Raw genomic sequence first — 13185 nt, forward strand, 5'->3', positions numbered from 1 at the left:
ATAAAATTTAAAATATGACAATATTTTAATTACAGTAAATATTTAATTTGAAATTGTTGTATTATTCTTATTCATGGTGTTCTGGCCTATATTTGTTTAAAAATCTTATATAAAATGAATTTACACTGAGAAGCGAAAATACAAAATCCCTCATTAGTCATAATGTTGATGTAGGATTTTTATTTTGTATTTTTGTGAATGAACGAATTAATATGTGCTTTGTTACTGTATATGAAATGCACATAGAAAATACAAAATACAGGAAAAGAAATGCAAAATAAAAGGAAAAGAATGCGATAGAATGCAAAAATGCATTCTGGGTGAACAGCCTCTTGTTCTGCCCTGATAAGAAATGCAGCTACTTGTAGAGGTTCGCTTTCCTGCGGGACAAAACACAAATGAGTGCAATGTGGGACTAGTTTGGAATTGCTGAGTGGGCAGGAAGTGGAAAAAATAATATGACTTTTGGGACTCGTGCAAAATATAAATATCTAAAAATAAAAGATATTCTAATTTATGTTTTAAGGTACAGAATCATACTGAAACGAAACTGAAAAATCAGCGTAGATGACAGAATGTAAACATAGCGAGCGGGAAGAAATAACTTATTTTTAGCAGGAACGAGACTGAAAAATCATTCCTGCATAAACTTCTAGCTACTGGAAAGATCATATACTTTTTTTATGTCTTGCAGAATGCAGCTAAAAAGCGAGAGCAGGAGCAAGCAGAAGGGGAAGGTGGCAGCCCAGCGCCTCCCCGCAAAATCGCCCGGACAGACAGCCAGGAGATGAACGAGGACTCGTAGAGGAACCCACCATCCAACAGCACAAGAACGGACACAACAAGCCCAAACTCCCGCACACCACACAGGAATTTCATCTCAGAAAGAAAGAAATGGAAGAACACTTCTCTTACAGTGTGCTTTTTTTTTATTTTACTGAGTGCTTCCGGATGCAGTCAGTGCCCTGTTCTGAACGTGTGTGGCGCGACAGGTTTCCACTGCCAGCTTTGACGATTCTGCTGAACTTCGAGGGGTGGGAATTCAACAAGCACATAAGAATGAATCTCTGCTATGAAGACGTGTGTGAAAATTGATTTGTTAGGACACTATTAATGCAGTGTAAAAGTTGAAACACACCCTAGTAATCTCAGCTGTGAATTACCGCTTTCATGATGTACTCAGAACACAGGCACTAAACACACAGGCATTTCTCTTCAGCGTCCAAAAAGGGAAATTTCGGAAATGTACAGGCACGTTTGGCAGATTTAGATGTAGTATTTGGTGTTGGTAACGTGACGGTCTTCCTAGCAGGTGCATACTTGTGCATGAATGCACTGTTGGGTCTGTTTTTCTGTTGTCACAGGTTGAGGATGACGTTACTGGTGATGTAAAGAAATACAAATGTCAGTCTCTTTCACTTCCCCCGTTGTCACGTAGGTTTCCAGTGCTGTGTTCGTTCCAGAATCATAAACAGATTACTTGCCTTCAGATGCCTGACTCCTTCTCTGACTTGATCCCTGAGCGCTGATTCACTTGCAGTCTGTTTGCCTTCTAAATATGATGGGAGTTTTTCCCAGGTTGGAGTTTAATAGTGTCTCCCCTTTGTTTGGATTTAAGTAGTTTAATTTTGGAGTTCTGAGATTTAAGGTGCAACTATGCAGCAGTTCCTCTCTTAACCTGTAGAGGGCGTCGGTGAGCTGTGGTACAATAAACAGGAGGAGCTCTACACATGAGGCTTAATACTCTCAGCCAGTGTGCTTTGAGTCCACAACATGCAATGTGGCTGGAGACATGCTGTGAGGTTAAGTCAGCTGTTTCAAGCCATTTCCTGGCAAAATTTGTTGGTTTGTTCTTGCTGAAAAGATTGAAATGTGTTGAAGCTATTGAGGTTATTAACAAAACAATGCATGCAAAATGTTTTGAGTAAAGAAAGCTTTTAAAACCTCTTGAGGGGGAAGTGTGCAGAGAACAGCCCATCTTGAGTCTAAATCTGGTTCAAAGAGTTACAGCATTACTTACCGCAATTACACCTGCATTTGTAAGTTCTTGTTCTTATGAAGCCTTCCCAATTTCTATGTTCGAGGTCAACTTTTTTTTTTTTTTTGAGAATCAATAAAAATGAGCTTACAAATGTTTTGTGTTGAGCCATATTGAATGTAGATTTCAAGGTAATTTATAAAAAATTCAAGACAATAGATGGTGGTTGCTAGCCAGTGCATGTTTTCAGTGAGGCTGTAACAGCATATGCTCAACAGGTGTAATCCGCTTTAATCTGGACTTTTTACTGTGGCCATGTAGATTTGGAAGATAGGGAGTGAATGAAAGCGAAAAACAGTCGTTGTTGCTCTTTTAATTATTATAGGTTTTACATCAAATGAAGTCTTTAAATTATCTTTAAAGTAATTTAATTACGTGGAAAGAGATTCTATTTGGATTTGATTATTGGATTGAGGGTAGCAGATTACCAACCCACAATTTCATTACACAGGGAAGAGAAGCTACTGGAGTAAACAATCCAGCTTTTTCATGTACCGGGAACATCGATAATCAGGTAAGATATTGCACTGTACGGTTTGTGAAGGGATGTATTTATTTGTCATCAAAAATTGGAGGCAACCTACAAGGCCAAAGCCTTAACTAAAGGAAAGGCTGTTCCAAGCTGTGATGCAACTAATTAAAATGCTTTGAAAAATATTCACTCAATTATTTACATGAGCTTTTTTCTTGGCAGCTATAGTTAAAAAAAAAAACTTCCATTATCTACTTGAATGCATAAGTATAGAATGTTACAAAGTAAACACCATGTTAATTTTGAATCCAACAGGGAGCGTTTGATTAATTGCATCATAAAAACCAGTGTCATTATTGTGACTTCTCACAATTAAAATAGATCCAACCCCCTGTTATGAAGACCAGTGCACTCATTCACATTGAGAAGGAAAAAAAGCTTCTTACACTTAGTTTGGTTGTCATGTTTTTTTGTTTTTTTTTAAAGCTTCTTTTAATGTATATTATTTCAAAATCCTTGTAAGGAAATTTTGAGGCACAATTAGTTTGCCATGCATGTTAAGATAATTTAATTATAAACAATGCTATTTATGGTATTGATGTTAGTATATTGTCCGATAGTGATCCCAACAAGATATATTTTGGAGTTTTGAGTTTTGGGAAGGGAATAATATATTTCACACCCTGAAATAGAATATAATTCATGGAGTTGCTAGAAGGTGCCATAATTCTGTGCTCCTACGAGAATGGCTAATAGGCCTGACAGCAAAGTACTATATTTGGAGCAAAAACAAACCAACATGCAACTTCTAACATCAAGAGACATTAGTCAGGTTAGACACCATATTGAATTAAACATTTATAAAAACGAAAGTTACCGTTTTTGCGATGGCATGCACTGTAAAGTCCTAGATCACGTAATTTTCACAACTTCTGTGCAGTTTTTGTTGACGTTCCGTTTACTTGTTAAACAATACTACAATCCATTGAACGCACTGTATTTCTATCACTCACTGTCTCGTTTTCATTCCTGTCAAAAATTCAATATGTCACTACCCTGACTTAAGTCTACGTTGGCGGCAAAATCATGCTCTGGCGCACTTTTTGACAAGAGGAACTGGGTAGCTTGCACTCAACACGTGGATAATTGATCTGCCAAACTGATGTGTGGCAATTCAAATTTGCCAAAGCCTATGTACTAAAGCACTGAATATTTGAGAACCCAAATGTACTTCTTATTTCCCCAGGTGTTCACCATGCTCACCAGCTTTGTGGATGGAATATTCTGTTGCTTTACAGGGAAGTCCACTAACGTTGTAGTCCCTATTGAGTCTTCCGAGCCCACCGATGGTTTTGAATTTGTTGAGGTAAAGCCAGGAAGGGTTCTGAGAGTTCGGCATATTATCCCAGACAGACCAGTGGTTGAGGAGCCAGGGACTGGGGAAGGGGGTACGGTCAGCTGCAAGCGCAAAATCTCAGTGTACCGAAATGGACAGCTTCTGATCGAGAACGTCAATGAAGCCACCCATCCAGAGTTGGTCCGCTATCAGAATGGAGACAGCACTGTGGATACGGATGTTTCCAATTGTGAGGCTCCCCCTGCAGCTCAGGCTTCTGAACACACGCCGGGGTCGGCGACCGCAGGACAGGCTATGGATAGCAAACCTGCACCTCAGCAGAATCTGCAGCAAGTGCAGCGCAGACGGCGCAAACCCAAATGCTCCATTGTGATTGACTGTGAGCGGAAGATCACATGCTGCAAAGGTACTCACCCTGATGTGGCCTTGTTCTTCATTCATGGAGTTGGGGGCTCGTTGGATATCTGGGGAAGCCAACTGGACTATTTCTCCCAACTTGGTTACGAGGTCATTGCCCCAGACTTGGCTGGCCATGGTGCAAGTTCAGCTCCTCAGATTCCCGCTGCCTATACCTTTTACGCTTTGGCTGAGGATGTTAGGATCATCTTCAAGCGATATGCAAAGAAGCGTAATATTTTAGTAGGACACTCTTATGGGTAAGAAAATGTATGCCTTTGCCTGATAAATGCAGATACATTTCCTTACTTGTTTTAGCATTTTCTTTCTTGTCTTGCAGTGTCTCGTTTTGTACCTTCTTGGCTCATGAGTATCCGGAACAAGTTCATAAAGTTGTGATGATTAACGGTGGAGGTCCTACAGCACTCGAGCCCAGTCTCTGCTCTGTCTTCAACTTGCCCACGTGTGTCCTTAATTTCCTGTCCCCGTGCCTCACCTGGAGCTTTCTCATGTAAGAATAATGGTCCACAGGACACATTTGTCATTGCCTTGCCCTTTGCCAGCTTGAACATGAGTGTCTATGTTTGGCAACAACCTTGTTAATTTAATTAAATAGTTTTAGCAAAATCCTAGAATATACTACAGCCGTGGCCAAAGGTTTGACACAAATATTAATTTTCACACAGTCTGCTGCTAGTGTTTTTAGATCTTTTTATCAGATGTTACTATGGTATACTGAAGTATAATTACAAGAATTTAATAAGTGTCAAAGGCTTTTATTGACAAATACAATAAGTTTATGCAAAGACTCCGTATTTGCAGTGTTGACCCTTCTTTTTCAAGACCTCTGCCGTTCGCCCTGGCATGCTGTCAATCGACTTCTGGGCCACATCCTAACTGATGGCAACCCATTCTTGCATAATCAATGCTTGGAGTTTGTTAGAATTTGTGGGTTTTTGTTTGTCCACCCGCCTCTTGAGGATTGGCCACAAGTTCTCAATGAGATTAAGGTCTGGGGAGTTTCCTGGCTGAAAGGGGATTCATCAGAGAAAATGACTTTACCCAAGTCCTCAGCAGTCCAATCCCTGTACCTTTTGGAGAATATCAGTCTGTCCCTGATGTTTTTCCTGGAGAGGAGTGGGTTCTTTGCTGCCCTTCTTGACACCAGGCCATCCTCCAAAAGTCTTGGCCTCACTGTGAATGAATTAATGAGCACCCCTGGCTGGCCTCACTAACACCTCTTCCAGCAGCAACCTAGTTTTCCCAGGAGGTCTCCCATCCAGGTACTGACCAGGCTCAACCCTGCTTAGCTTCAGTGGGCAACCAGTCTTGGGCTGCAGGGTGATATGGCTACACACTGTGTGTGCGGATGCTCTCACACCTGCCTGCTGCCATTCCTGAGCAAGCAATGCACTGGTGGTGCCCCGATCCCGCAGCTGAATCAACTTTAGGAGACGGTCCTGGCGCTTGCTGGACTTTCTTTCAGGTGCCCTGAAGCCTTCTTCACAGCAATTGAACCTCTCCCCTTGAAGTTCTTGATGATCCGATAAATGATTGATTTAGGTGCAATCTTACTAGCAGCATTATCCTTGCCTGTGAATCCTTTTGTGCAAAGCAATGATAACGGCACGTTTCCTTGCAGGTAATCATAGTTAACAGAGGAAAAACAATGATTTCAAGCACCACCCTCCTTTTAAAGCTTCCAGTCTGTTATTCTAACTCAATCAGCATGACAGTCAGTGGGCAACCAGTCTTGGGCTGCAGGGTGATATGGCTACACACTGTGTGTGCGGATGCTCTCACACCTGCCTGCTGCCATTCCTGAGCAAGCAATGCACTGGTGGTGCCCCGATCCCGCAGCTGAATCAACTTTAGGAGAAATAAAAACTGAGGCAGCAGACTTTGTGAAAATTAATATTCGAGTCATTCTCAAAACTTTTGGCCACTGCTGTACACAGATTTTTGCCCTGATTTACAGTCTGGACAAGTTGACGCTAATTGCCAAAAGCCAGAACCAGTCTGTAGAACTGAGTAAACAGTATTCACAGAAAATTGTTGTGTATGATGGGCACAGACTCCAGTTTGTCGGGGTCTGTGACCATCATACACTATACCAGAGGTCTTCAATCCTGCTCTTGGGGACCCGCTGTCCTGCAAAGGTGTTTGATTAGGGTTGTGGATAAACTCAGTGGGACAGTGGGTCCCCAGGAACAGGGTTGAAGACCTCGATTTTCAATGAAATTTGTCAACTCAAACCTGCAGACTGGCTCTGAGTTTCACAATTAGCGGGCTGTAAATTGGGGCAAAAATCTTGGCAAAAGTTGTATAGTGTATTCCAGCCTTTTAGTTGCAAAGTTACTCAAAGTTAGTAAAATGTCTAAACTGGAGTATTGAAATAACGTATATCCCACATTTGTCCTTGCCTTGTTCTTTGCCAGCTTGATCATGAGTCTCTATGTCTGGCAATCACAGTAGTTTTTAACTAATAAAAGATGCCTTTTTCTGTCTTCAAGGGCTGGATTTGCCCATCAGGGAATGAGAGAAAAGAAACTGCTAAAAGAGAACAATGCCTTCAACGTGTCTTCCTTCGTTCTACGGTCCATGATGAGTGGACAGTACTGGCCGGAGGGAGACGAGGTTTACCATGCTGAAATCACAGTGCCTGTTCTGCTGGTTCACGGCATGTACGACAAGTTTGTACTAGTACAAGAGGACCAACGTATGGCAGAGGTACAATCATTTTACGTTCCACGCTTAGAGCCTTGTCCATTTAGTTGTTTATTTGGCTCTTTCCTCCTGGGGTTTCTCTGAAAGTTTTAGTGGCACTTGACCACAAATTTTGGTGTGCACAATCATATTAACTGTGTTCACTTTCTTGTAGATCCTATTGCTGGGGTTCCTGAAGATCATAGATGATGGAAGTCACATGGTCATGATGGAGTGCCCTGACCTAGTTAATACTCTCTTACATGAATTCTTTCTGTGGCAGCCAGCAACCACCTCAAACCCCAAGCAGGAATCAGCCCCCACAAAGACCACCACTACCAAACCTCCAGAGGACACAAGACCAAAAACCGCCTCCAAGTCACCGTCCAAATCTCAACCAGACTTGATAAGACCAACAACTGCACCAAAAAGCATCAATACTGGGACAGAGACTACAGTGGACATCAGATCTAAGGGCATGAAATAGCTTGTCTACCTATAAACAAGTGATGGTATACATTTAAAAGTGTTCAATTTGCTCTGCTCTTGCATGTGGGCCAAATTTAATGGAACTGTTTGAACGTATGGTCATTGTATATTTACTAGTTGGTGTATGACTGCAGGAAACACATTAAAGGAACAGCTCAGATGGACGTTAGTCCCAGAGCAGAATGGGTTTTACTTGCTTTCGAGTTATAGGAGTACCCCTATAGGTTGTTTTTTATATACCTACACATAACGCCAGCCCATTCAAATAAATGATTTGCACTCTCTGGGATATGTAAATGGGATAAAACATGCAATGATATTGTCAGCCCAAAAGTGATAACCTCAAGATGAAATATTATTCAAAATTCTGTGATTTAACAGTGCAATACTGTTACTGGAAGCATTTACTGTAAATAGACTGATCTATTGTATGCATTTATTTCAGGCTATTACTAGCCTTTATTTTATTTGACTGACATCAGATGATGTCCATTTCTGAGTTATTCAGTGGTGGTGGACAGCAGAATATTGTTCTGGCCATGTGAAAAGCAGTTTTTTTTATTTCATATTAGTTTAGTCTTTTTATGTTGAAAGTACCCTAGCCCTGTCATTGAAACAGTGATAAAAAAAAAAAGGTGGTCTAAAATAAAAAGCTTGATCTGCTTCTGCCTCACATTCTTAGATATTACCTACTGAACGGTTCATATACTTTTCATATGAAGCACAAACGCTGACTTTGATGGGCTATTTATTGTATTGACAGGGTTTTTGTCAAAAAAAAAAATCAACATTAATTTCAAAGGAAAAACAAGTTTTCAGTCCCCATGTTGTTTTAAGCATACTTGGTTAACTGTTCAATTTCTCAGACTTAAGGATGTTTAGATATTTCTGTTGAAAAAAATAAAAGAAATTCATTTTTTGTTATGCATGTAACATTTAACATAACTATGTATATAAGACTTTAAGGTCTTTTATACATAATTTGTGAACGTATGAATTAAGACTTCAATACCTGCAGAATGTGAATGCTGTGAAAGTTGGCATTTCAGGTAAAACAACAGGTTCATGTAATAGTTATTTAGCACCAAAACTAAGAAATTCAATCATTATTAAAAAACAAAAATTAAACATTTAATTAGCGTCTCATTTTCAAATATTGTCACCCTTGAAGACAAAAACGATGATGCAGAGCAATTCAACTGATTTATTTTTTTATATAGAGTTCCTATATAAAAACCTTGCATAAATCTGACAGATGACCTGTAGCCTGGATTTACAGGCACACAAACGGAATTTTTCAGAAGCAGAGAATGTTCAGTATGTAAATGAACCAGTTTTTTTGGCAAGCAAGACGAGCCGATATAAAGAAAGAAAGTCAGAGGCTGTTTTGGAGGTTTTTATTTACATACTCAATTGCTTTTTACTTCAGAGGAATGAAGCGGGAAGAATGAGTGGCTCCAATACCTGGACGACCGTGTTTAACAGGCTTGTATGTGATGGAGAACTCTCCAAGGTAATGACCAATCATCTCAGGCTGAAAAGAGACAAAATTATACAAACCATTAGCTATCAAAATCACTTCGTATTCATTCCTTAATAAAAACACATCAGCCATATTTAGAGGCTACACTGAATCCTTGACTTTACAGCAAAGCCACAAAAAGCAGCACTGACACGAGCATTTTAACCGCATGCTTCATCCCTAACCTTGATTTCAACCTGGTTGAAGGTCTTGCCGTTGTACACGCCGACCATGGATCCAACCATCTCCGGCAGGATGACCATGTCTCTCAGGTGAGTCTTCACCACCTCTGGTTTCTCCATAGGAGGCGCCTCCTTCTTGGCCTTGCGGAGGCGCTTGAGGAGAGACTGCTGCTTCCTCCTGAGGCCGCGGTTCAGCCTCCTCCTCTGTCTGGCACAGTAGAGCTGCATCAGCTGCTCGCTGAGGAACACACACACACACCGGCTTAATCAACATTTCTACACAAGCATCATCAGATCACTGATGACAAAACCTTCATTCACGAGGTCGGCTTAAGCAAGACTGTTAAAGTTCAGGTTACAATAATGAAACGCATGTTTATTTCAAGTTAAAAGAATGTAAGAACGTTCAAAGCTGATTGATCACATTTAATTGCTTCCGGTCTGTCACAAAAAAAACAATGAGAATTGAGCTGCGGTAGAGGGAAATATTAAATTATAATAGATTTGTATTGATTTTGAAATGACAAAAATAGTGACATAATACAGACTACATTTATACATCTACAAATTAAGGCCTAAAAAAAGTCATGGAATTAAATATCACATGCACTGCAAAACAATCTTAGTATTTTATAGTTTCCCAATACAAATATCCTTAAATCATGATGCATTTACTTGAGATGCAGATTATATGAAATCTGAACAAAATTACACAAGTTTATGCTTAAAACAAGAACAAATATCTGTCAATAGGGAATGAAATCATTTATTTAACCCACTGACAGATTTTTGTTCTTTTTTTTTTAACCATAACCTCGCTTCATTTTGTACGTCATTTTGCTTCTCTAGTGTTTGTAGGCATTTGCACTGGAAACAAGTCAAATATACTGATTAATAACATACCTTTTTTTGCAGTGCTATCAGAAGGTAATGTAAAAGTTATTTCTATATTCTAGTGGTTCGGATAAGCAATGGAGATCTGTTGCAAGTTATATTTTCAAATTTTAAAGTATTGCTAACAGACATTTATTGACGTGTTCTATTCAATTTATTCCTTTTTGCATCTGGTCATTAAAATGTCCAACGTTTACCTTTATAAAACCACCAGAAACGCGAACCATCAGAATTACGAAACATGGGCCGAGTAATTTCCACTGCCATTTTGAGTAAATTATTCCTTGCTTCTCTATGGAAGCCCATTTCCGCCACTGAATAAAAAATAAAAAACGTAATTGCAACTTTTTATCTCACAATTCTGACTTTTTTTCTCAGAATTATGAGTTTATATCTCGCAATTCTGACTTTACAACTCGCAATTGTTTATATCACGCAATTCTGACTTTACAACTCGCAATTGTGTTTATATCACGCAATTCTGAGAAAAAAAGTCATAATTATGAGTTTATATCTTGCAATTCTGACTTTACAACACGCAGTTGTTTATATCTCGCAATTCTGAGAAAAAAAGTCAAAATTATGAGTTTATATCACGCAATTCTGACTTTACAACTCGCAATTGTGTTTATATCACGCAATTCTGAGAAAAAAAGTCATAATTATGAGTTTATATCTTGCAATTCTGACTTTACAACACGCAGTTGTTTATATCTCGCAATTCTGAGAAAAAAAGTCAAAATTATGAGTTTATATCTCGCAATTCTGACTTTACAACTCGCAATTGTTTATATCACGCAATTCTGACTTTACAACTCGCAATTGTGTTTATATCACGCAATTCTAAAAAAAGTCAGATTTATGAGTTTATATCTCGCAATTCTGACTTTACAACACGCAGTTGTGTTTATAATCAGGCAATTCTGAGAAAAAAAGTCAGAATTGTGAGATAAAAAGTCGCAATAACCTTTTTTTTTTTTTTAATGTTTTATTCAGTGGCGGAAACGGGCTTCCACACTTCTCTCCTCTCTCACACATCCACTGAAGATTTTTACACGACAGAGGTTTGACTCACTAGGACATGTCCAGCAGCTGGTCCAGATCCACACCTCTGTAGGTGAACTTCCTGAAGGTACGCTTCTTCTTCTGCTCTGCGTCCGCCTGAAACACAACCACCGACAGCAGCTATTGTCAGGCCTTTACTTAACCGATAGCGTGTTGAATAATAAACAGACGGCGGATAATAAAATACACTCCTACTAAATCTCACGTTAAAGATACGCAGAAACATAAGAATAAACTTGAGAATCCATCACGCTTGATTTAGTACAGCGCGAAGCTGCTAATCGTACGAACATCTATATAAACATTCGTCCCAGGCGAAAAATAATGGCCTGAAAGCGTGCATTAACTCTTCAGTAAGCTTTATTCATATTTTCTACTCTGCTTTGCTTCATATTTACAGTAGATTCGATTGGATTATTGTAGTTTTGTTATTCACAAATGAGACGTGAACCTACCATCTTGAGAGACTCCCGGAAAAGGAAGACAGCAGGAGAGACGCGGTAATATCGCGAGAGTTCAGGGAATATTTATGGGGAGTTTAGTAAGTCGCCCACTAGCGGAGAGGAGGATGAAAGAATTATTTTACTTCGACGTCAAATGGTGAGGGTTTTATTTACAGAACATTAACGAGTCAACTTGTCAGTTTTAATTTGAACCGATCGGTTCAAACAAAGCACTAAATGCACTGTAGTACTGTATAGGTCAGTAGGTTTTTCTTTGGTAAAGAAATTAAGACTTTAATTTAGCAAGGATGTATTACATTAAACAAAAGTGACAGTAAAGACATTTATAGTTAAACAAATAAATAAATAAAATAAAATATTTCAAATAAATGCTTTTGTTTTAAACTTTTTCATCAAAGAATCCTGAAAAACGAATCATGGTTTCCACAAAAGTATTAAAAAGCAAAAAAATCTCGATTGAAACTTAAGATTTAGCTAATTTAGCCTTTATAAAAAATATATAGGCCTACATAGGCTATATATTTACACATAATACAGGCTATGTAGTTCAAACATAATTTATTATGCATTCAGCATTAATGATCTCATATTGTGAAAATACATACACTATTCATACTTCATTTTGCAAACTCAGTGAAGATAAATGTGATTAAAAGCGTAAAGACCGCCTGAGCCGTATAGCCTACTTTCCCTTATACAATCCTGCAAAAATGTATCATGTTTCTTGAGAAACAAATCATCATAGAATGATTTCTGAAGATCATGTGACACTGAAGACTGGAGTAATGATGCTGGAAATTCAGCTTTGCATCACAATGAATTTTATTAAAAGTTGATGTCCTGTGCCCATGCTACTCTCAATAGTTATTATACATTCAGCTTTCATGACCTCATATTTTTAGACTACATAAAATATTCATATTTAATGCTGCAAACCTAGTAAAGCCAAAAAAGGTGTTAAAAAACACCTCATACATCCAGGACGTGTTATATGTGAACTGTAATATATTTACAGTAATATAATACTGGCATGATGACATACTATACAAAACCGTGGACATTGGACTTCTTTTAATATTTGACAAGTTCATGTTGAAACGGATAGATGGAAAGTCTTGCGTTCATGTAAATTTAAAAGCAATTAAAACATCACCTCAATGAATCTCCACAACACGTTTAATTTAAATCATTTATTTCAAATAAACTCTCATTTTTGTGTTTTTTTTTCTTTTTTGCATAAGTGCAAAGTGCACCAACAGCCACCTGAGGGAAGTCTACATCCTTAAATAAAATAAAAACAAGAAAAGCGCACATATATTAGTACAAAATTCTTTTAAAAAATTGCACAGTTTAGGGTTATTTTACTTTTGCATGGTACATTCAAGTCAGTTTTATTATTTCTGGTACATGCACTATATGTTTATATATAAACATACTCATTATATTAGTCTTGATGAAAATCTAAGTGAGTACAATTATATATATGTGTGTATATATATATATGTGTGTATATATATATATATATATATATATATATATATATATATATATAAGGTGTTAAAAAACACCTCATACATCCAGGACGTGTTATATGTGAACT

General features: G+C 38.3%; 3 protein-coding genes across 5 annotated transcripts in view; 2 read left to right on the plus strand and 1 right to left on the minus strand.

The window, feature by feature from the left end:
* LOC107747364 (DET1- and DDB1-associated protein 1) overlaps positions 1-1539 on the plus strand; it is a 3669-nt gene extending 2130 nt beyond the window's left edge. Inside the window, exon 5 of the mRNA XM_016561835.1 lies at positions 695-1539. Within this exon, the coding sequence (XP_016417321.1) occupies positions 695-805 (111 nt within the window). The 3' untranslated portion in view covers positions 806-1539. The remainder of the gene's footprint in view (positions 1-694) is intronic.
* Positions 1-7584, plus strand: part of LOC107747334 (protein ABHD8-like) — a 14603-nt gene extending 7019 nt beyond the window's left edge. The window contains exons 2-6 of one of the 2 annotated variants that reach the window (XM_016561811.1): positions 2500-2552; positions 3757-4523; positions 4604-4774; positions 6777-6993; positions 7145-7584. In XM_016561811.1, coding sequence (XP_016417297.1) covers positions 3766-4523; positions 4604-4774; positions 6777-6993; positions 7145-7456 — 1458 coding nt within the window. In that variant the 5' untranslated portion in view covers positions 2500-2552; positions 3757-3765 and the 3' untranslated portion in view covers positions 7457-7584. Of the gene's footprint in view, positions 1-2499; positions 2553-3002; positions 4524-4603; positions 4775-6776; positions 6994-7144 lie in introns of those variants that run through there. The other variant, XM_016561803.1, reaches the window with a different exon arrangement.
* A 1256-nt stretch (positions 7585-8840) lies between these two features.
* LOC107747347 (40S ribosomal protein S15) lies at positions 8841-11639 on the minus strand. 2 transcript variants are annotated; one of them, XM_016561819.1, is made up of 4 exons: positions 11577-11639; positions 11132-11217; positions 9166-9400; positions 8841-8992 (listed from the first exon to the last, which is right to left on the minus strand). In XM_016561819.1, the coding sequence occupies exons 1-4, from the start codon at positions 11577-11579 to the stop codon at positions 8879-8881; spliced, it is 438 nt and encodes a 145-aa protein (XP_016417305.1). In that variant the 5' UTR covers positions 11580-11639; the 3' UTR covers positions 8841-8878. The 2 variants fall into 2 exon arrangements, with proteins under 2 accessions (XP_016417305.1, XP_016417312.1); XM_016561826.1 differs by lacking the exons at positions 11132-11217; positions 11577-11639 and adding an exon at positions 9982-10013.
* Positions 11640-13185: the final 1546 nt, after the last annotated feature.

Source organism: Sinocyclocheilus rhinocerous, unplaced genomic scaffold, assembly GCF_001515625.1.
Source record: "Sinocyclocheilus rhinocerous isolate Xijiao unplaced genomic scaffold, SAMN03320098_v1.1 scaffold671, whole genome shotgun sequence".
Classification (NCBI taxonomy): domain Eukaryota; kingdom Metazoa; phylum Chordata; class Actinopteri; order Cypriniformes; family Cyprinidae; genus Sinocyclocheilus; species Sinocyclocheilus rhinocerous.